This window comes from Cetorhinus maximus, chromosome 1 (assembly GCF_964194155.1).
Source record: "Cetorhinus maximus chromosome 1, sCetMax3.hap1.1, whole genome shotgun sequence".
NCBI classification, from domain to species: Eukaryota; Metazoa; Chordata; class Chondrichthyes; order Lamniformes; family Cetorhinidae; genus Cetorhinus; species Cetorhinus maximus.
The window spans coordinates 72409440-72432606 of NC_135879.1; the positions used below are offsets into that span (position 1 = coordinate 72409440).

Below are 23167 nucleotides of genomic sequence, written 5' to 3' on the forward strand. Positions count from 1 at the left end.
GTTAGAAGAGGTTTTAATTCTTCTAACTATTTCTGTGTAACTATTGGTGTAACCCATTCGGAACCTTCTGAAGTTTGTAATTTAAGTCGCATCTTTGGATGGTTCCCAGGCAGGGCAATTGCCCAGGAGAAGTTTGCACTTCCGGGCAATAGCCATGCAAACCTTATCTGGGAACTTCTAAAGGGAATTGCAGCCCTGAGCTCGGAAGTTAAGGCCATAAATTATGATAAAAGAAGGATTATCGAAAGGTTTCAATTTGTTCACGTTGACAGTACTAAATGCTGAGAAGTTCATCCAAAATGGATGGCTCTGAAGAAGGACTCGAAACGTTAACTCTGTCTTTCTCTCCACAGATGCTGCCAGACCTGCTGAGTTTTTCCAGCACTTTTTGTTTTTGTTTCAGATTTCCAGCATCTGCAGTATTTTGCCTTTATCCAAAATTTACATGTGGCTTTAGGGGTAAAACCCTCCTGATGCTTTTCGATTTTTGTGCTCATCTTTGATAATTCTTTGCACAAATTCACTATATTATGTGCCGGGTTTTTATTTCTTCACATGAAGTACCTGTGAAGACCTGAGAGAATCAAATGAAAATACTGTGAAGCAGCACCACAATGCTTATAAAGTGCTTATAAAGCATTAGCTTCAGTTGGCCAAAACCAATTTGTAAGATAAATACAGATCACATCAAAGAACTTGCAACTTGAAGAGGCAAGTAAGCAACATATGGTGTTGCTCATTTATAGCTAAAATGTTTTCCAATTTAACAACTGCACTCAAAAGCTAGATAAGAAACAAATAACAGCATCATTAAATTGTTTATTATATCATGGAGAGCAAATTCAAGTCTCTATAAATAGATAGAATATGAGGAATGTATTGAAAGAAACTCTATAAATCGTATAGATCTCCACTTTGCTTTCTGATCAAATTTCACAGGGAAAATTTCAGTTCAAAAATACATTTAAGATCTCCTTATGTAACCAATAATATTAAAAGAAGGCTTTATGACTTTCTGTAATGCCATGTGAATTTCTTTAGATTTTTTTTATCACTGTTTTTGCTGAACATTTAATAAAGTTTCAGAACCTGTAATTTATACTCAGATCCAAACCTAGATCCCAGGTCTGAGCATGTGCAGGCACCAGTTCTTATTGATAAACTATCCCACTTATGGGGTGGAATTTTCCTAAATTTGCACTAAGTATGGTAACGGGTGGGTAAAACGGCGTGCTGCCCGCCAACAGTGTTGGTGGGTTTTCACGCCACATCACCCCGAGCTCGCCTCATTATTTATGTTTCCATGGTGGGCAGGCTCCTCATTCGCCCACCTGACATCACCCCACCGCTGCATCATGCCGGGCGCCATGTTTAAAGGCCAGCCGCAAGCACAGTGCTCATTGCTTCCAGCTCATCACTGCTGCCCAGGAGACATGGCCCTCAAAGAGAAGAGGACTGCAGCCCCCCCCGGTTTAATGACGGGTCCCTTGAGCGACTGCTGGATGCCGTGGAGGCCCGCAGGGATGTCCTGTACCCCCACTCTGGTCGCAGGATGGGCAGCAACCTGCTCAATCCGGCTTGGGAGGCGGTGGTAGAGGTAGTCAGCGCCAACGCCCTTCAGAGGAGGACAACCACCCAGTGCCACAAGAGGATGAATGATCTCCTCCGTTCCACCAGGGCAGGTCACTCTTTTTATCATTCTCAACACACACACTCACAAACCCAGCACACATCCACAGGGCCCTCACTTTCACGGTCACTTTAACAGCCACCATCAGTGGATGCCCTCCATGTGCCCATGGCGCCAAATCCTGCAGTAGCTGGCAGGTGTGACTGACCATTTCCCTAGACATTCGCAGTCTTCGGCGACACTGGTCCTCAGTCATCTGCAGAAATGAAAGTCGGTTACTATAGACCCTGGGTGTCACTAGGCACCAGTCTGTGATACTGTGGCTCTTGGGTGGTATGTGTGGGAGCCCCAGCTGCCCCTTCTTCCTGAGGTTGCTGCTCCTTCCTCTGCACAGCCAGGAGCCTCAGTCGCTTGCTCTCTCCTCCGTCTTCTTAACACTCTGTAAGCCATCAGGCATACAGGCTAGTTCACCAGGCTCCATGATCCTGATGTACTCCTCCTGCAGGATGAAAGAGAGAGACACGTGGGTTAGTATGGGTGTACTAACAACCTGTCCTGGTTAAGTATGATGGCTCCTTAATGCTTCCCGGAGAGTGCTGGCCACCATTTTGATGGCCAGAGATTAGTGCGCTGCATGGCTTCCCTGTTAGCTTGAACCATGGGCGAGACTGGTACAAACTGGGATGCTGACATTGCAAGGGGTTGTGAGCGCCTCCAGCAGTGATTGCTACATGGCCAGCTTTAGCGAGGAGACTGTACAACATGTGCAGTCCACTAAGTGCTCACAAATTTGTAGTCTGTCCCGGGTGATGGGGGTGGGGGGTGGTGGGCCAATGGGGAGGAGGGGGGGCTCTGTAAAACTTTTGGCACTTTGATGCCTCTGCGTTGCTTGAGTGGGCAGATAAGCTAGGAGCTTGACCCCAATCATATCAATGTGGCTGTGACTGAACTGTCTCAGTTGCAGAGGAATGCTCACTTTCTACAGGTTTCCCAATTGTGTGGTCACTTCCCTCTCCCACCCTACCACCATCCCCCACAACCTCGAATGCTTGTGTGCTATATTCAATAGCAGAGCTGCCTTTTCCCCCCACCCCGCCACCAGTCATCTCAACGGCATGGCTGCACATGGCCCGCTCCCCCTCGCCCCCAAAAGTCGCCCCCGAGGCAGGGCGGCACTTAACCCCGACACCCCTGAAGCCTGCAAAGCAACAGGTGACCCTGGCAAGCTCTGCAGAACGTTGCTGTGCACTCACCTCCAGTTCACCCAAAGTGCAGGCCACCAAGTGGACGTCGCCTTTGTGCTGTTGTGAAACACGTTGGCATGCTTTTCCACCGACGTAGACGGACGATCCAGCAGGGGTGCAAGAGCCCGGCGGGATGGCTTGATAATGATATGCTGATGTATTACAGTGAGACTCCTGACGACCGATGGCAGGAAATGTGGCCCGCTGTTGGCGGGCTGAGCGAACAATCGTGATCTGTCTCCCGCCGCCGTAAAACCGATCGTGCCATATTGTCCACTCACACCACCTTATCATGCCCGCCACCAGGGGGCACAGAGGATTCCACCCATTCTGTGGAAAAGGTGTCAGTAATAGAGCTCTGTCAACTGGTAAAACTTTATTAAGTTGGAATACAGTGACAGGAACTGGAATAGTGGTTAACTGTCAAACTGTAATAGAGATGATTTTTTAAAAATTTAAAAATATCATTTAAATTGTGGTGCAATGGGTTAAAAACATTGACCTTTCACCTCCAGGGATTTGGTGGAAAGCAGCACTCTGATCCGTTGAAAGTTTCTTTCTTTGTTGGCTTTAAAGTTCTGATCAGAAATTACGTTATCCAGAACATGGGAAGAGCTGGTGCTGTGTTCAACAATGCCAGAGCCTACAGTGGGAAGAGTTATAGTAAAGACATCTGAGGGGAGATTTTCCTGGGTCTTTACTCAAGTTGCCGGACCTCATGCTTGCAGTGAGTGTGGGGTAGCTGTGTGGGTCAGTGTGCGCACCTCTAAAGAAATCTGTCTCACTTTCCTTTCAAAAATTTAAATGAAAGGAAAATCAAGTGAGCTCTGAAACAGACGTGCTCCAACCTGATAATTTGCTGCTATTCATTGTGCCCAGGCAATTTGGTGTCCTTGGGAAGCAGCTCAAGAAAATGCCTTCTTGGAATTGGATTCAATTTAAAATGGAACATTTTTCCCCAGTGTGCAAGATTTGCATGGGATGGCACATTGCAATTCAGATCAATTCAATTACAGCTTCTTCCAAATAAACATTTATTACATGCATTTCCTCTAGTTGCGTGCCTTTTATTTAAAAACCCTAGTATTCTTCTCATTCTTAGCAACTACTAATGGTGGTGGACAATTAAAAGACTCACTGGAGGAGTAGGCTTCACAAATATCCCCATCCTCAATGATACAGGAGCACAGCAAATCAGTGCAAAAGACAAGGCTGAAGCATTTGCAACCATCTTTAGCCAGAAGTGCTACGTGGTTGATTCATCTTGGCCTCCTCCTGAGGTCCCCCACAACAAGGCAGCATTTGACCGAGTATGGCATCAAGGGGCCCTAGCAAAACTGGGTCAATGGGAATCAGGGGGAAAACTCTCCACTAGTTGGAGTCATAACTAGCACAAAGGAAGATGGTTGTAGTTGTTGGAGGTCAATCATCTCAGCTCCAGGGCATCACTGCAGGAGTTCCTCAGGGTAATGTCCTAGGCCCAACCATCTTCAGCTGCTTCATCAATGACCTTTCTTCCATCATAAGGTCAGAAGTGGGGATGTTTGCTGATGATTGCACAATGTTCAGCACCATTCGCAACTCAGGTACTGATGCAGTCCATGTCCAAATGCAGCAAGACTTGGACAATATCTAGACTTGGGCTGACAAGTGGCAAGTAACATTTGCACCACGCAAGTGTCAGGCAATGACAATCTCCAACAAGAGAGAATCCAGCCATTGCCCCTTGATGTTCACTGGCATTACCATCACTGAATCCCCCACTATCAACATCCTGGAGGTTATCATTGACCAGAAACTGAACTGGACTAGCCATATAAATACTGTGGCTACAAGAGCAGGTCAGAGGCTAGGAATCATGTGACAAGTAACTCACCTCCTGACTCCCCAAAGCCTGCCCACCACCTACAAGGCACAAGTCAGGAGTGTGATGGAATACTCCCCACTTGCCCAGATGTGTGCAGCTCCCACAACACTGAAGAAGCTGGACTCAGTGCAGGACAAAGCAGTCCACTTGATCGGCACCACATCCACAAACATTCACTCCCTCCACCACCAATGCACAGTAGCAGCAACCATCTACAAGGTGCACTGCAGGAATTCCCCAAGGCTCCGTAGACAGCACCTTCTAAATCTTTGACTACTACCATCTGGAAGGACAAGGGCAGAAGATAGATGGGAACACCACCACCTAGAAGTTCCCCTCCAAGTCACTCACCATCCTGACTTGGAAATATATCGCTGTTCCTTCACTGTTGCTGGGTCAAAGTTCTGGAACTCCCTTCCCAACAGCACTGTGGGTGTACCTACACCACATGGACTGCAGCGATTCAAGAAGGCAGCATGCCACCATCTTCTCAAGGGCAACTAGCGATGGGCAATAAATGCTGGTCCAGCCAGCAAGCCCATGTCCCGTGAGGGAATAAAAAAAGCATTTGCAACAATCTTTAGCCACAAGTGCCAGGTGGATGATCCACCTTGGCCTTCTCTGGGGTTCCCCAGCATCACAGATGCCAGTCTTCAGCCAATTCAATTCATTCCACGTGATATCAAGAAATGGCTGATGGCACTGGATACTGCAAAGTTTATGAGCCCTGACAATATTCCGGCAATAGTACTGAAGACTTGTGTTCCAGAACTTGCCGTGCCCCTAGCCAAGCTGTTCCAGTACAGCTACAACACTGGCTTCTACCCAGCAATGTGGAAAATTGCACAGGCATGTCCCGTAAACAAAAAGCAGGACAAATCCAACCCGGCCAATTACCGCCCCATCATTCTACTCTCGATCATCAGTAAAGTGATGGGAGGGGTCATCAACAGTGCCATCAAGTGGCAATTGCTTAGCAATAACCTGCTCACTGATGCTCAGTTTGGGTTCTGCCAGGGCCACTCAGTTCTTGACCTCATTACAGCCTTGGTCTAAACATGGACAAAAGTGCTGAACTCCCGAGGTGAAGTGAGAGTGACTGCCCTTGACATCAAGGAAGCATTTGACTGACTGTGGCAAGGAAACCTAGCAAAACTCGAGTCAATGGGAATCAGGGGGGAATCTCTCTGCTGGTTGGAGTCATACCTAACGCAAAGGAAGATGGTTGTGGTTGTTGGAGGTCAATCATCTCAGTCCCAGGACATTGCTGCTGGTGTTCCTCAGGGTAGTGTCCTAGGGTCAACCATCTTCAGCTGATTCCTCCACGATCTTCCTTCCATCATAAGGTCAGAAGTGAGGATGTTCACTGATGATTACACATTGAGGCACAATATTCAGCACCATTCCAGACTCCTCCGATACTGAAGCAGTCCGTGCCCATATGTCGCCATATGTGGAAAACATTCAGACTTGGGCTGATAAGTTGCAAGTTACATTTGTACCATATACATGTTAGGCAATGACCACGTCCAACAATAGAAAGAATCTAACCATTTTCCCTTGACCTTCAATGGCAGTATCAACGCTGAATCCCCTGCTGTCATCATACTTTGACCAGAAACTGAACTGGACAGCCATATAAATATTGTGGCTACAAGAGCAAGTCAATGGCTGTGAATTCTGCAGCGAGTAACTCAGCTCCTGACACCACAAATCCTGTCCACCATCTACAAGGCACAAGTCAGGAGTGGGATGGAATACTCTCAACTTGCTTGGATGATCGCAGCTCCAGCAACACTCAAGTAGCTTGGCACTATCCAGAACAAAGCTTGATTGACACCACATCCACCACCTTCAACATTTATTCCCTTCACCACTGATGCATAGTGGCAACAGTGTGTACCATCTACAAGATGCCCGGCTGCAACTCACTAAGACTCCTTCAACAGCACCTTCCAAACCCGCATCCTCTACCATCTAGAAGGACAAGGACAGCAGATGCATGGGAACACCACCACAAGTTCCCCTCCAAGTCACAGACCTTCCTGACCTAGAACTATATTGCCTTTCCTTCACTGTCACTGGGTCAAAATATCAGAACTCTCTTCCTAACAGCACTGTGGGTGTACCTACAGTGGTTCAAGAAGGCACCTCACCACCACTTTCTCATGGACAATTAATCACAGAATCACAGTGCAGAAGAGGCCCTTTGGCCCATCGAGTCTGCACCGACACGTGAGAAACACCTGACCTACCTACCTAATCCCATTTACCAGCACTTGGCCCATAGCCTTGAATGTTATGACATGCCAAGTGCTCATCCAGGTACTTTTTAAAGGGTGTGAGGCAATTAGGGATTGGCAATAAATGCTGGCCTTGCCTGTGAATCTCACATCCATGAAAAGAATAAAAATATAGAATTATTTTCATCTACCTCTCTTTAACCTTAAATTGCAGCAGTGGGGTCATTCAGTGTCAGTTATCTGTCTCTTGCTAATTCTGTTTGCCCCTTTGGATTTCTCCTTCAAGAATCCAAGGTTTTGGAGTCACTTTCAGGGTCTGAATGCACTCACATGAAATAGGCAAAATTTTAGTAGCACACTTGCGTTCACTTAATTATTCAGTGTTTAATTCCTTACTTAAGTGGGAGAATCTTGGGATTAATTTTCCTTTTTGAGTAGATTGTAACTATTGAAACAAGGATTCCATAATCTCAAAATACCTTAATTGATAATAGATTGTGGTCAGGTGGTTAAGAAAAAGAATACAGAAGCTGTGTTATTTTTATAAAGCTGCTTTAATGAAATTGGAATTATTAAAAAAAACATTAAAATGCTGTACTGAAAAAAATAGAATGTTGAGGAACAATTACCCTGACAGATAATATTTTCCCTTGCATGTCTCAAGATGTTGTGTTTTCTTTCTTTTAAATTGATTAGTTTAAAAGGTACTCTCACTTATAAAAGTCCTACATAGAATACTATGTAATATAGTAAACAACCATTTTGACACTGACTAAAATCCAGACTGATCAAAATGCCATAGACCATTTCTCCACATAGAATCATTTGAGGAAGTATTATCGCCATTCAGCATTCCTATGGTCTAGTGATGGGAAGTTCAATTTTAAAGGCACCACTAATCAACCACCAGGCAATTGATTGCAATCCCACAGCACTGAATGTTCTCATTTTTAATTTAAACAAAGACACTATCAGTAGCTGTCCAAAACTAATCTTGCAGTTCTGTTCTCGCCCCATATCCCTGCATCTTCCTCATCAAATCTTTATTCATTTGGCTTTAAAATATTTAACTGTATCTGTCTCAACTACTCCTGTTGGCAGAATTTTCCCTGCCTTAACGATTCTCTACATAAACAGATTTCTCCTAGTCTCTATACCGAAAATGTTAAAGTAATGACCCTTTGTTGCCAACTCTCCAACCAGAGTAAACAGATTTTTCCTATTCACCCTATCAAAGTCCTTCATAAATTACCACCAGGCCAAAGTCAGTGAGGTAAATGATTGGAAATCCATTATTTTAAAATGGATGAGCTGCCTGTGGAGGTACAGCAAGTACTGACATCCTGCACAAGAAATTTTGCAAGGTACACTCCATGCATAGTGTGCATTTCAGGCTCGAATATAGGCCTAAAGTAAATTCCACCAGATAGTATTTAAATCTTTTCTTGCAATTGTAGTTTTCCATCCTTAAAATCCCAATGAATCTATGCTCTTTGTTCTTAATGGCATTAATGCTTTTCTGAGCGGCCCAAAGTTGCACACAGCACTCTATGATGTCGCCATTGCTGTGCACAAATTTATCATGAACTTTTTGGTGATACAGGCATAAGTGCAACTAACTTCAGCTGCTTCATCAATGACCTTCCCTCCATTATAAAGTCAGGAATGAGGCTGAAATATGCTTTTGATATCACAGTGTTGAATTCCATTCACAACTCCTCTGACAATAAAGCAGCCCCTGCCAGCCTATAGGAGGATCCAGATAATACCCAAGCTAGGGCTGATAGGTGACAGGTAATGACCATTTGCAACATGAGAATACCTGTTATCTCCCTTTGGCACCACCATTGCTGTGGCTCCCATCATCAACACTGTGGGGTTACCTTTGACCAGATGCTTAACCAACACTGCAGCTACAAGAGCAAGGTAGAACTGTGTATTCTGTTGTATGATTGTTTGGTGTCTCACTCAGACGTCTGGAGGCTTGTATGGATTGAACATAAATCATTTATTGGTAATGCATAACTATATACATCTCCAAGATACAGCCCTGCATGGTTGCTGTCACCATGCTGGCTCCTTCCTGGCTCTACTGCTGTACACAGTCTACTATCATGTGACTCTCTACATCATGGCGTGGGCAGTACTGTTCTCCAGTCCCACATTAACACTTGCTCTACCCAAACACTCTTGTACTACACCTCCCCCCAAGTCCTTACCCAAATATATTTACAATACAATCTTCTTTACTTGCTACCCCTTCTAGCCTACCCCCCAGTGCCCATACCCAACCTCAAGTCTCTGACTTTATAAATTCAAATGGTCTGGCAGCTTGACAATTCTTCCAGATCTCACTCTGTCCAGTTTGGAGGAATAGTAGTCTCAGTTGCTTTGGGGTGAACTTTCAGTTTGGCATTTCTGGCACTTGGCTACCTCCATTTGATTTGATTTTTGCGTACCTTCGAGTTGTATTTGTCCTTATCGATAGCTCGTCTGCTTTGTTTGGATACCCTGGGTTTGTCCCATTTTTGCTCAAGGGAATATTCATTCCGTTCATTTCTAGAGTAGACTCTGATTTTTTTTTTCCGTAGCATCTGCCAAGTTCTTCCTGGAAGTTGTTGTCTCAAAAATCGGACCTTCAGTTCTACTTGTTTCACAATTTCAGACAAATATTTGCTTAGTCTCTTATTTTCTAATTCTCTGTCAAGCTTATGAATCTACTCATTCAGCTCAGCAATTACTCTGGTGAGTTCAATTGCTTTTGTTTCATAATTTTCTGCAGACTCTTTATACAACTTTAACAACTTCACTTGGGAATTCAGACTCTTTCCAGAGTCTTTCTTCCAAGGTCACTGACTGCTCTTTGGACTCTTTCAATTAATTTGGTAGATCCTCAATGTTTTTCTTAGAATTTTCCTGCACTCCTTTTAAAGTCTAGATTTACTCTTCCAAACGCACATCTCATCTTTCATGTTCAGCTTCAAGTGTTCTACTTCTTGTGAGTGACACTCCAGTGCTCTCCTCAGTTCCTGTTTTTTATTAGTAAACTCATCTTTCTTCTGTGAAAGTTGGTTCTCTGCACTGAACAGTTTTTCCTTAGCAGAGCCTAATTCCTGTGTGCTATCCTTCAAGATCACATTCTCTAATTTTACTTCTGCTAAGTGTTTCTGGGGCTCTTCATGCTGTGTTGTGAGAATTTCTATTTTCTCTTGGAACTGCTCAACTTTTTCTTGACATTCTAGGTTCTAGGTTCTTGGTTTTCATTTCAGCCATTTCACTTTTCAACAGCTCAATGGTTTTCAGTAAGTTTGAAGCATCCAGTGCTTTTTTGTCTAGTTCCTTGAGCTTCAGCATTGAATTTATATTTTCCGATCTTATTTTGTCTTTTCTTTCTCTGTCTGCAGCAGAACTTTGTCCTTCTCCGTCATTTTGGTTTCACTGTTGGCCAGGTCTGTCTCTGGTGAAGTCTTAACTTGTTTCAGTTCTGGAATCATGATACTCATGGCTTCATTATCTGCTCACAGCTTGGAAAGGTCTACAGCCTTTGCTTTCAATGCCTCCTCTTTTCCATTCAGCTGGTTCTTCAGCTCTTCATTCTCTTTCTTGACTCTCTTGGCATCCTCCTAGAACATTGAACATTGCTGAGTCTTCTCTGCCACCTGGATCTTCAGTTCATTCAGAGTGACATTAAAATAATTTTGCTTCTCTTCATGATTTTCAAGAGTAACAAACTTTGACCTGAGGGATCCTTGTAACATATGAAGGTCCTTCAACAGGTTTTCATTTCCTTTGTGAAGCTCAATTGCTTCATTTTGAGTTATTTTGTAATTCAACAGGGTCTCCTCGACTTTTTTATGCTGTTCTTACATTCTGCTGTTCAAGATGGTCTTTATTTCTTCATGTTGCTGAAGGGTTATGTATGCCTTTTATATTTGATTTTAAAGGACAATCAGCTGTTCTTTCAACTGTTTATTTTTTTGTTGACCTCTTGCCAACTCAAGCTGCACTTCAGTGCATTGTTTTGTTGCTACTGATAGTTCCAACATAGATTTTCTGAAGTAACATTCAACATTTTTTTTAACTCCTCATGTTTCTCCAGGGGCATGTATTGATTCTTCAGAGTCTTTCAGGACAGTGGCTTCTTTGAATGCCATTTCTGCCTGCCGTTGTGCCTGGCTGTACTTCTGGTTGAGTTCTTCCAACTCAGCTTTGACACATTTTCCAGTGGAACAATTTCATTTCCTCTTTGCAGGTTTTTTTGTTTTTTTGGATCACCTCAGATAGCTTTCCTTCATATACAGCCATCTGCTCACTTCACACTGCCAGTTGCTATTGCAGTTTGGGTAATGTGTCAGCATTTTCAAAAAATGTATATTTTTAAGCCTTTCGGCTGTTTCTCAGCCTCTTCTTTCCTTTGCACTGAACTCTTTTGGCTTGAGCAGTTCATTGCACTAATATGGTCTGCAGTCATCTTGTGGTTTGCTTAGGTATTGTCTCCCTCCGCCTGGGATCTCCTCTCTCCCTTGCTCTGGGGTCTCCTTGCCCCTTCGGTGCTTTGTTGAGGATGTTCTGGCCCTTTTTTTAAGGTCTGCACCCACCAGAACTTGGAGTTTAAAATTATAATCAAAGCCTTTCAATACCTCACCAAATATGGTTCAAGATTCATCCAAATCCTGTCTTAGGATTACTTCAATGACAAATACACCAAACAAGTGCAAAAACATATTAACTTAGACTTCTTCTGATCTTTGGCATAATCCTGATGTACTCCTCCAATTTAAAATATTTCTTCTCTAAGACACCCAATTTTGAATCGGGTTTGGCCCCTACCCTTAGCCTAAATTGGCCTGGTAGTTTTAATTTACTATCCATGGCCATTTTTTCATTATAAGTGAGCACCTCTATTTTTTTTCTTCTTTTTCAAGATGGCTCCATTGCTGCCATTTTTTTCTTTTCTATGTTCTTCCTATGCCTATCAGACCTTGGCAGGTCCCCCCCCAATCCCCGTTCCGCCCCCCTCCCTTGCACTGACGGTGCCATCTTCTTAAACTTAATAACTCTGCAGGAAACCTTCAAACAAGAGGCCTGGGCCACCTGGTGGATTTTTAAATCTGAGAAAATATACAGGGAGGTGATTTTCAGCTCTGTCTGCCATTTTAAAATCTTTGGTCATTCAATCGAGCTCGGCCATCATGTGTTATGGCACGGACTGTGGACCCGTTGCTGCAGCATGGTATGCTAATGCTGACCCTAAGTGTTGCCTATTTTAAAAGGTAATCTCTGCCTTTTTACTGTGTTTTGCTCACCATTTTTGTGATCTGGCTAGGTCCCTTGACCCTGTTCACTCAGGTTCTTCTTTACATCTGCACAGTGGATTCTTCTTCTGCCTTTCTGCCTTTTATCCTTTTTTTGAATTTTGCTCATCATTTTGTGATCTGGCTAGGTCCCTTGACTCTGCGTTCAATCAGGTCTGGCTTCTCATCTGCACAGTGGGTTCTTCTGCTGTCTTTCAGCCTTTTTTCCCCCTGAATTTTGGCCAGTCTTTTGTGATCTAGCTAGGTGCTTTGATTCTGCCTCTGCACATGGCTTTTCATTTGCAGAGTCGATTCTTCTGTTGCCTTTCAGCTTTTTTTTTTCCTTTTTGAGTTTTGCTCAGCCTTTTGTGTTCTAGTTAGTTCCCATAACTCTGCATTCGATCAGGTCAAGCAATGGACCTCCACATGCCCTGGTGGAGTCCTTCAGCCTCCATGTCTGCCATGGAGCTTCTTTTTAGGAAATCTCCAACTTTGTCTTCAATTCAGGTGCACTTCTCTCAGATCCGGCTTCAGTTTCTTTACTTGTTCATGCCTGAGACTGTGGATTCCTTCTCCAGCTTCTCTTGGATTTTAGGGTCCATCCCACTGCTACCATAATGTTGTAAGGTTGTTTGGTGTCTCACCAAGAGGCCTGGAGGCTTGTATGGTTGAACATAAACCATTTACTGGTAGCCCATAACTATATACATCTTCGAGGTACAGCCCTGCATGGGTGCTGTCTCCATGCTGGCTCCTTCCAGGCTCTACTACACACTGTCTACTATCATGTGACTCTCTACATCATACTGTGGGTGGTACTGTTCTCCATTCCCACAATAACCCTTGCTCTGCCCGAACACCCTTATGCCACATATTATGCGGCGAGGGCTCAACTCTTGATTTGTCAAAGCCTATTCTACAAGGTTCAGGAATGCAATGGACATGCTCACAACATAGCATCAGAGAAAAACTGAGATAGTACCAGTGCACTGAAGCAGAGTCCTGAAGCTCAGCAGGTTAACAGTGGCAGGAAGATGGACATGATAGGCTGCAGCAGGATACCTTAAACTTCTTGACACCGAGGGACAGCCAAGGCATACAGTGTCATCCAGCAGAGCAGCACAGTTCTGATGGCACAGGAGATCAAATCTGAGCAGAGTTTGAGCTGTTAAAAAGAGCAGAACAAGTAGGGTCGAGCAATGTGCAATGTGCTCTGTAAAGTTGGGTTCAAATTGTAGTTTGAATTTATAGAGCAAGCTGAATGCTACCCACTGTTAGCAGCAAGCGCTCTTATAAGTACTGGAGGGACAAAAAACTGGAGGGGAAGAGGAAAGGATGACAATGGATTGAATTAGAGAGAAGAGAAGCACAGTTGGGAACTGCCAGCTTGGGACCCATCTTCTTTCATCATTCGCTATGACCTGCTCTCCATCCTAGTGTTTTCCTGTATACAAAACAGGAACTCATCATTGCCCACGAGCAGTAAATGGCACATATTTGTACTCAAATATGAAATTATACTAATATTTATGACCACCTATATTCTTGTCGCGTCTTATTTTACACATGCCATGTTCCCTAAGCTAGAGGCACAGAGCTATATCTAAGGTTCCTGAAAGAGACCATTAAGGAGCTGTGTAGAATGCTCAACATGGATCTAAGGCCTTCCTAAAAGAACCCAAATATCCTTTAAGTCAAAGTGAAGGTCACAGTAACCCTTGAATTCTATGCATTTAGATTCTTTCATGTGGCTACACATTTTGGGCACATTATCAACGTATCCAAATGTATGACACTTGTCCTTATGCATAGCACAAATATGTACATGGAATGTTACAGGATCATTATTCAAAAGAACATCAGAATGCATTGGTGCTAAATTGTTTGCCTTAACGGAGGTGTTTGCTTTGATAGGATGGCTGACTTTTTCCAGAGTATGGGGTGCTTTAGTGGCAAAGAGGCATCTTCATTGACATGGCATTATACATGAATAGAAAGGAATTCTGTTGCATCAATGTTTAGCTTGTTTGCTATTACCAGCATCACATCATGTATATAAATAGCAATTACTCTGGCAGTTCTCATGATCCCTTTGTTCTATTGCCAGTCATAATTCAGGGCTCTACTTATATATCTGGTTGCTTGTTGGACAGACATGAGCACCACTGACTACAACACTGAACATGTGACACCCTCATCTGAATAACTCACTTCTATACTATTCTACATAAAGACTGATATCCAAGCAGTTGGAAATTATGGATTGTATCAAAAAATACTGCATCATTTATTAGTGCTATTATCCACCATGCTGCTTCTCCTCGTGCCTTCAAATGGCCTATTTTATCTCCTAACCTCATGCTCCTTTCTTGATGCCCCTCTATGTCAAGATGGAGAGAACTGGCTGGCTGCTCCCATCATGACAAGCTTGTCACTGACCACTAGTTCTCATGAGGACTGGCTTCTGGCCAGGTCCTTTGTAAAATTCCTTTCTTCATGAAAACTCTGCATAGACATGAAGAAGGTCTGTCCAGCTTCATTCCTTTTAGAGGTTTGATACAACTGGGTGGCTTGCTCAGCCATTCAGAGGGCGCTTAAGAGCCAACCACATTGCTGGTCACATGTCAGCCGGGCCAGGTAAGAGCCATTAGTGAGCCATATGGATTTTTACAACAATTAGCAATGGCTTTAATTCCAGATTTCTATTCAATTCAAATTTCACCATCTGCCGTGATGGGATTCGAACCTGGGCCCCCAGTGTCTCTGGATTGCTGCCAGAGAAACACAGAGTTTGCATTTTGAGTCCATATGCCTCTTCTTCAGAGCTTTTTCTTTTATCAGAGGGAAAAACGTACTTTTGCCTTATCCTCACCAAGCTGCCTGTCACAGATGCATCTGTCCATGACAACATCAGTAGGAGTGACCACCTCACAGTCCTTGTGGAGATGAAGTCCCGTCTTCGTGATGAGGATACCCTCCATTGTGTTGTGTGGCACTACCACCATTCTAAATGAGATAGATTTCATGACAGATCTAGAAACTCAACACTGGACAATCATGAGATGTTGTGGGCCATCAGCAGCAGCAGAATTGTACCCAACTACAATCTGTAACTTCATTGCCCGGCAGATCCCCACTCTACCATTACCACCAAGCCAGGGGATCAACCTTGGTTCAATGAAGTGTGCTGGAGGACATGCCAGGAGCAGCAGCAGGCATACCTAAAAATGAGGTGTCAACCTGTTGAAGCTACAACAAAGGAGTACTTGCCTGCCAACAGCATAAGTAGCAAGCCATAGACAGAGCTAAGTGATTTCACAACCAATTGATCAGATCTAAGCTCTGCAGTCCTGCCATATGCAGTCTTAAATGATGGTGGACAATTAAACAACTAATGGGAGGAGGATGCTCCACAAATATCCCCATCCTCACTGTTGGGGGACCCTTGCATATCAATGCAAAAGACAAGGCTGAAGCATTTGCAACAATCTTCAGCCAGAAGTGCCAAGTGGATGATCCATCTTAGCCTCCTCCGTAGGACCCCAGCATCACAGATACCAGTCTTCAGCCAATTCGATTCACTCCACGTGATATTAAGAAATGGCTGAAGGCACTGGACACTGCAAAAGCTATGGGCCCCGACAATATTCTGGCAATAGTACTGAAGACTTGTGCTCCAGAACTTGCCGAGTCTGTAGCCAAGCTGTTCCAGTACAGCTACAGCACTGACATCTACACAGCGATGTGGAAAATTGCACAGGTATATCCTGTACACAAAAAGCAGGACAAATCCAGCCCAGCCAATTACTACCCCATCATTCTACTCTCAATCATCAGGAAAGTGATGAAAAGTGTCATCAATAGTGCTATCAAGTGGCACTTGCTTAGCAATAAGCTGCTCACTGACAATCAGTTTGGGTTCCGCCAGGACCACTCAGCTCCTAATCTCATTACAGCCTTGGTTCAAGCATGGACAAAAGAGTTGAACTCCAGAGGTGAGGTGAGAGTGATTGCCCTTTACATCAAGGCAGCATTTGACCATGTGTGGCATCAAGTGGCCCTAGCAATACTGGAGTCAATGGGAATCAGGGAGAAAGCTCTCTGCCAGTTGGAGTCATACCTAGCACAAAGGAAGATGGTTGGGCTTGTTGGAGGATCAATCATCTCAGTCCCACGATATCACTACAGGAGTTCCTCAAGGTGGTGTCCTTGACCCAATCATCTTCAGCTACTTTATCAATGACCTTCCTTCCATCATAAGGTCAGAAGTGGGGATATTCGCTGATGATTACACAATGTTCAGCACCATTCGCGATTCCTCAGATACTGAATCAGTCCGTGCACAAATGCAGCAAGGCTTGGACAATATCTAGGCTTGGGATGACAAGTGGGAAGTAACATTCACGCCACACAAACGCGAGGCTATGACCATTTCCAACAAGAGAGAATCTAACCATCTCCCCTTGACATTCAATGGTATTACCATTGCTGAATTCCCCACTATCAACATCCTGGGTGATTACCATTGATCATGAACTGAACTGGACTAGCCAAATAAACACTGTGGCTACAACAGCAGGTCAGAGGCTAGGAATCCTGCGCCGAGTAGCTCACCTCCTGACTCCGCAAAGCCTGTCCACCATCTACAAGGCACAAGTCAGGAGTGTGATGGAATACTCCCCACTTGCCTGGATGAGTGCAGCGCAACAGTTGACAGCATCCAGGACAAACCAGCCTGCTGGATTGGCACCCCATTCACACACATTCACTCCCTCCACCACCGACGCACAGTGGCAGCAATGTGTGCCACCTACAAGATGTACTACAGGAACTCACCAAGCCTCCTTAGACTGCACCTTCCAAACCCACGACCATTACCATCTAGAAGGAAAAGGGCATCAGACACATGGGAACACCACCACCTGGAAGTTCTCCTCCAAGCCACTCACCACCCTGACTTGGAAATATATCGCTGTTCCTTCACTGTCGCTGGGTCAAAATCCTGGAACTCCCTCCCTGACAGCACTGTGGGTTTACTTGCACCACATGGACTGCAGCGTTTCAAGAAAGCAGCTCACCACCACCTTCTCAAGGGAAATTAGGGATGGGCAATAAATGCTGGCCTAGCCAGCGATGCCCACATCCCATGAATCAGTAAAAAATATGCTAATCAGCTAAAAACACATCATCAGCTGCTTTGATTTTTGGCAGGAAAAATTAACTATCCACTTGAGATAAGCCAGCGCATGTCTGGTTTACAGCTACAGTGCATCAATTAAAAGGAAAAAGTATTTTAACACACGGATGTATTTCTTGAAAAGTTATTGCATCACAAGAACACGTCGTATTAAATGTTCAATTGAAGTAACCAGACTGCACCACATCACCTTTTCAGATTGTTTTGTAAATAATTAATTCACCCATAATCTTATCAGAGGAAGTTGTTTTTATATCAAAGTTTAAACCTGGGCAAGAATATTACAGAACTACAAATAATAACTCACTTTGCTTGGTCTTACTAAGTGGTATTGGGATGAATTATGTAATTCAAAAGTTAACTGTATTCTGTGTTTGTCGAGAAAACTGATTATTCCCTTCTGAGAAATCAGTGGAAAGGAAAATCTGGTGGGGTACACAATCGGCAGCTATCTGCTGCCGCCCATTTTTCATCCCCACGAGTTGAAAGTTCTACCTTTCTAGTACTGAATGGATTGTTTAACATTTCTCATGTACTGCCTGTTCCCAAAACAGTTTTATGCAAAAACGTACTAAACCTGTATGCAAAGTGCATGAGTGGTAGATATTATCCACTGCCTGAAGCACCATCAGATGTACTGGAATCCTATGTAGTACAGAGTGATGATTTATAATAAAATGGAGAATCATTTGAAAACAGAAAGCGCTGTAAATGCTCAAAAGGTGTGGCAGATCTGTGGAGAATAAGATACTAGTCAGCCAGTTTTTCAGGTTTTCAGAAATATTCCTTAGGGTGCATGTAGGTAAAGATAGACTCAATTCATGTCCAAGCATCTTGTGCATCCATCTAAGCAAAATTTCATCTTTAGAGTTTTTGTGAAAAACAAAAGATCCCCCAGACAATGCTAGGAATGCAAAACGCACTATAGTATAATTGAATTTAATTTCAGTCATGCAATGTTTGCTATTTTCAATTAATTTTAATTTTGTTGTGTAGTGGTAAATAGGCATTGGGATTTTAATTTCATGGATGTTTGTCATTCACAATAGGAGCCAATTAAAATACTGATGTAAACAAAGTATTTATAGCAGTTAACACATATTCAAACAGAAGAAAGATAATTAGACCTTAATTTAAGTGTTGAATTTGAAGAATATCACTGATATCAAGCAGATTTTTCAGGTATCAGTCATAAAAACAAAGTTCCAACCACAGTGGAAAATTATATTCTGCAATAAACTTAGAAATAATACAATGTGGGTAACTTTGTGAGGCTCTGCTTACAGTGAAGCCTCACGAGGCAAGAATATTGTAGGTTCATCTCCGATCTGCAACTCAATCTAGCAAGGCTACACACTGGGACCAGAGCTTTCCAAAGTTGCCACCAATATATTATGAACCTTATGATTTCTCACCTTGATTTCTCTGAAAGCAGTAGCACCACTCATTGTTGGAAATGCGACCATCTCTATATGTATCACATGAGTTGAAAAATGGTTTCATACACTGGTCATGGTTGTCAAAATAAATGCTTCCCAGCTCTGACTGATCAAGCAGCAGGTCATAGTTTGTGTCCAGTCTGTTAAACATCCATCCAAGTGAGTCCTTACAAATGGGTAGAATGCTGGTGTCAAATCCTAAGGAACAGCAGGGAAAATAGCAAGTGAATTTTTTAAACAGAATAAAACATATTATTTATCAGCTAATGATATAATGTGAATTATTCACATTAGTGACAATTGTATAGAAGTTGACATTATCCAATTCAAAACCAGTAGTATGTTACATAGTAATAATGCAACAATGGGATTCAACCAAGATCAAAAACCATAACAGCTAAAAGAACTGAAAAACAACATAACCTTGGGTATCCAAAACAAAAACAGAATTACCTGGAAAAACTCAGCAGGTCTGGCAGCATCGGCGGAGAAGAAATCAGTTAACGTTTCGAGCCTTCATGGCCCTTCGGCAGAACTGAAGCATAGTTAGGAGAAAGGAGAAATATAAACTGGTTTAAGGTGGGGGGGGGAAAGAGAGAAGTTGAGGGTGTGGTGATTGTGGAGATAAGCAAGCCGTGATAGGAGCAGATAATCAAAAGATGTCACAGACAAAAGGATTAAAGAGGTGTTGAAGGTGGTGATATTTGTCTAAGAAAAGTGCTAATTAAGAATGGAAGACAGGACACTCAAAGTACAGCTCTAGTGGGGGTGGGGTGGAAAGACTAACAAGGTTTTAGTTTTAGATTTAAAAATAATGGAAATAGGTGGGAAAAGAAAAATCTATATAAATTATTGAAAAAAAAGGGGGTGGGGGGGGTGAGAAACGGGGTGGGGATGGGGGTAGGGGGAGTTTAAGATCTAAAGTTGTTGAATTCAATATTCAGCCCGGAAGGCTGTAAAGTGCCTAGTCGGAAGATGAGGTGCTGTTCCTCCAGTTTGCGTTGGGCTTCACTGGAACAATGCAGCAAGCCAAGGACAGACATGTGGGCAAGAGAACAGGGTGGAGTGTTAAAATGGCAAGCAACAGGGAGGTTTGGGTCTTTCTTGCGGACAGACCGCAGGTGTTCCGCAAAACGGTCGCCCAGTTTGCGTTTGGTCTCTCCAATGTAGAGGAGACCGCATTGGGAGCAACGAATGCAGTAGACTAAGTTAGGGGAAATGCAAGCGAAATGCTGCTTCACTTGAAAGGAGTGTTTGGGCCCTTGGACGGTGAGGAGAGAGGAAGTGAAGGGGCAGGTGTTGCATCTTCTGCGTGGGCATGGGGAGGTGCCATAAGTGGGGGTTGAGGAGTAGGGGGTGATGGAGGAGTGGTATGCCATAGGAGATGCATTGAAATTTTATTCTACATTACTCAAATTGGAGTAATATGGATCCATAATTTGCTTTCAAAATAATGGCGAGACTAATAGTGCTCACTATTATTTATGTACAATGCTATGGTAATTTCAGACAAGGACAGAACAAAAGCTGTTGTCCAGGTTGTGCCGCTGTGCTGTTAGCTTCCTGAAAATAGCTTCTCATTGTCTGGTTCACGGTGAAATGGCATTAATTTCCTATATTTGTGCAATAGATACAAACTAAGCTTGCTGCAGAAAGTTAGGTCTTGTCCATTTTAGTTCAAGTGCTTTTTACCAATTTGATGTGTTAATTGATACCAATCAACCTTAATTGCACTGAAAATTAACTATTACAAGTGCGGAGTCCATTCTTGTTAGAAATTTTAACAATGTAAAATGTATTTTTTTAAAAGCTTTTCTTTCTTGCTCTTCTAATCCAATCTCTCTTTCCCTCTCTTCATTCTCTTGATTTGAGATTAAATTCAGCCGCTCTAATTTACACTTCCTTCTCAGTCTGAGTGCTCTTCATTTCAGAATCCTACAATCTGATTGGTTAAATTGCTTACCATGTTCACTTAGCTCCCAGATGGCCAGTTTCCTTTGCTGCATTGCTATCCGTTCGTACATGCAGCAACTTGCCATGCAAAAAAGATAAAAATCGAAAGGTGCAAGGGCAAGTTTAACTAACAGCAGATAACATTAGGTGTCCTGTCATGTAAATTATGTCCCATGATACTTACCTTTAGGAATGAGTAATAATGGCCCAGAATTTTTTGGCGTCAGGCATCTTGCGACCTTACATCAGTTAATGCCAGTCCTAAATTTCTGCAACAAGTTTAACTTGTTTTTACAATGCACATATAGCAATTTCTTGAAACAGACAAGCAGGCTGAAAATGAGCTCTGGTTTTTGTAAGGCTAATGGCATAGCAGTGCAAATCATCCAGCAATTTGAGGTGATTTGGAATTTGCACTGTATTTTTTCCTCACCACAAACTGCTGGGTGATTTACGCACGAGGACATGTGTGCATTTAACCTGCCATTATCTTTTTCACTAAAATTCTGGATCAATATATGTGTGCGTATGTTTGGGAGATCAAGACCATATAATTACCTTTATTTTGATTTTTAAAAAATAACTTAGTCATTATGTCTCAAAATCTCACAGGAATTCAACAATTTGCTACACCTGGGAGGGTGGAGACTGCTTTGTACTGACTGACTGTTGCACATCCTTATTTTTATCTGTGCCTGTTATTATCCCAGTGTGATTTAAGTAGGTTCCATCAACCTTGTGAAGCTGACCTAGATATTGTTCATGATTTTAACTGAATCAATTTGAACTGTGATTTGTAGTCCCACAGCAATGTATACAATAAATCGCAGCGTATAAGTTGACCCTCTGTAAAAGGGACCCTCAGCCCCAAAATCATGTTTCTGCATATGCTTGGTATATAAATTGATCCCCCTTTTCAGCCACAACATGCTATACTCTCATTAATAGTCAGCTCAATTCTTCTCCTCAAAAATGCATGTTTCACTTACTGGTGCTTTATAATTGGACAAAAGGGTTCAAGCAGGCGATACGGGCTGTTGCAAAGGTACCCAAGAGTTTAAGAAATGCCCATTCTTTGCATTGGAAGCAGATGACATTTCAAAATGGTGATTACCCACACCCAAACCAGCGTTTTATGCTTATACTCGGCATATAAGTCAACCTCCCTCTTTGGAGGGATTTTTCAAGGCTTCAGAGGTCAACTTATATGCCAACACCTATGGTAGCAGGGTACTTTTGTACCTGTCCATTTGAAAGGAAGCCTATTATCAAATACCCTCCAGCAGAATAGGTTTAAGAGGTGATTTTATGATCTGCTCTTCCTAGTGGAGAGTGGCATTTGCAGGTAACACCTTGGGAAATTAGAAGCATTAGAAACTTTAATGGATGGAAAATCATGGGCTACATGCTTGCGATTTCCTGTGATGTGCTTACTGGGAGTGCCAGTCATCACTGGGAGTCCTGTATCACAGAATTATCGCTTTAGTAACAAATCAGCTTGCCCCCAATTCATTCTATACCCTGTGCAGGATGAAACTGACTTCGGTGCAGAATTGTTATTAAATTATAGGATACCGTGCTGTAGCAATGAAGTGCCTTACATATACATTAACATGGAAAAGCAGGCAAATATCTTCAAACAAGTTGATATAGCATCAATAAATAAAGAAACTCAGAAAACAACACAACTTAAAAATAGCTGCCCTAGCGGGAATAGTGTGGATGATGGGAGAGGGCATGTATGATGACCATGAGGTGGAAGGCTTCATTCCTGCAGTGTTCCTGTGCCACTGCCTCCCACAAGCCCTATGTCCACCATTTTGTGCAGTCCACTTACTACAGGTAAGTGGAGATCTACTGAAGGTATGAACATCAAGAACCAATGATGTTATTAAATCCAAACAAAATTTAGCTTAAAATTGAGGGAAGCCTGCACGCGGTACCAAATTCATCTGTATCATCTAGCAGGAGGCAGCAGAGTGGTGAGAAGAGGTTAAAGTAAATAGATACTTTTAAAATGTGTGAGGATTCCTTTGGAGCAGGAAGAAGTTGAAGCAGAATCCTTGGGCCTTCTCAAACCCAGCCTTCCATCTCCTTTCCAACGCCGGTAGCTCTTCCCTCCCCACCAAGCTCTAGCCTTATGCCAAGGAATGTTCCCTTGGGCCCCTATGGTCTTGGTCTCCCACTCTCGGTTCCGGCCCACTGACATCTACTTAATTTTTGCTGGCTTCGGGCTTGAGACAGTGCAAACAAAATTAAATAAGGCCCAGAAGTCAAAACGACTCCCATCCCTGCACTCC

At 43.1% G+C, this 23167-nt stretch overlaps 1 protein-coding gene across 7 annotated transcripts in view; it reads right to left on the reverse strand.

Annotated features, from left to right (window-relative positions):
- spock3 (SPARC (osteonectin), cwcv and kazal like domains proteoglycan 3) overlaps positions 1–23167 on the reverse strand; it is a 708975-nt gene that overhangs the window by 11621 nt on the left and 674187 nt on the right. For 6 of the 7 annotated variants that reach the window (XM_078542382.1, XM_078542400.1, XM_078542363.1 and 3 more), the window contains one exon: positions 18891–19112. The exons of the other annotated variant lie outside the window; for it this stretch is intronic. In XM_078542382.1, the coding sequence (XP_078398508.1) occupies positions 18891–19112 (222 nt within the window). The remainder of the gene's footprint in view (positions 1–18890; positions 19113–23167) is intronic. 7 annotated transcript variants of the gene reach the window in all.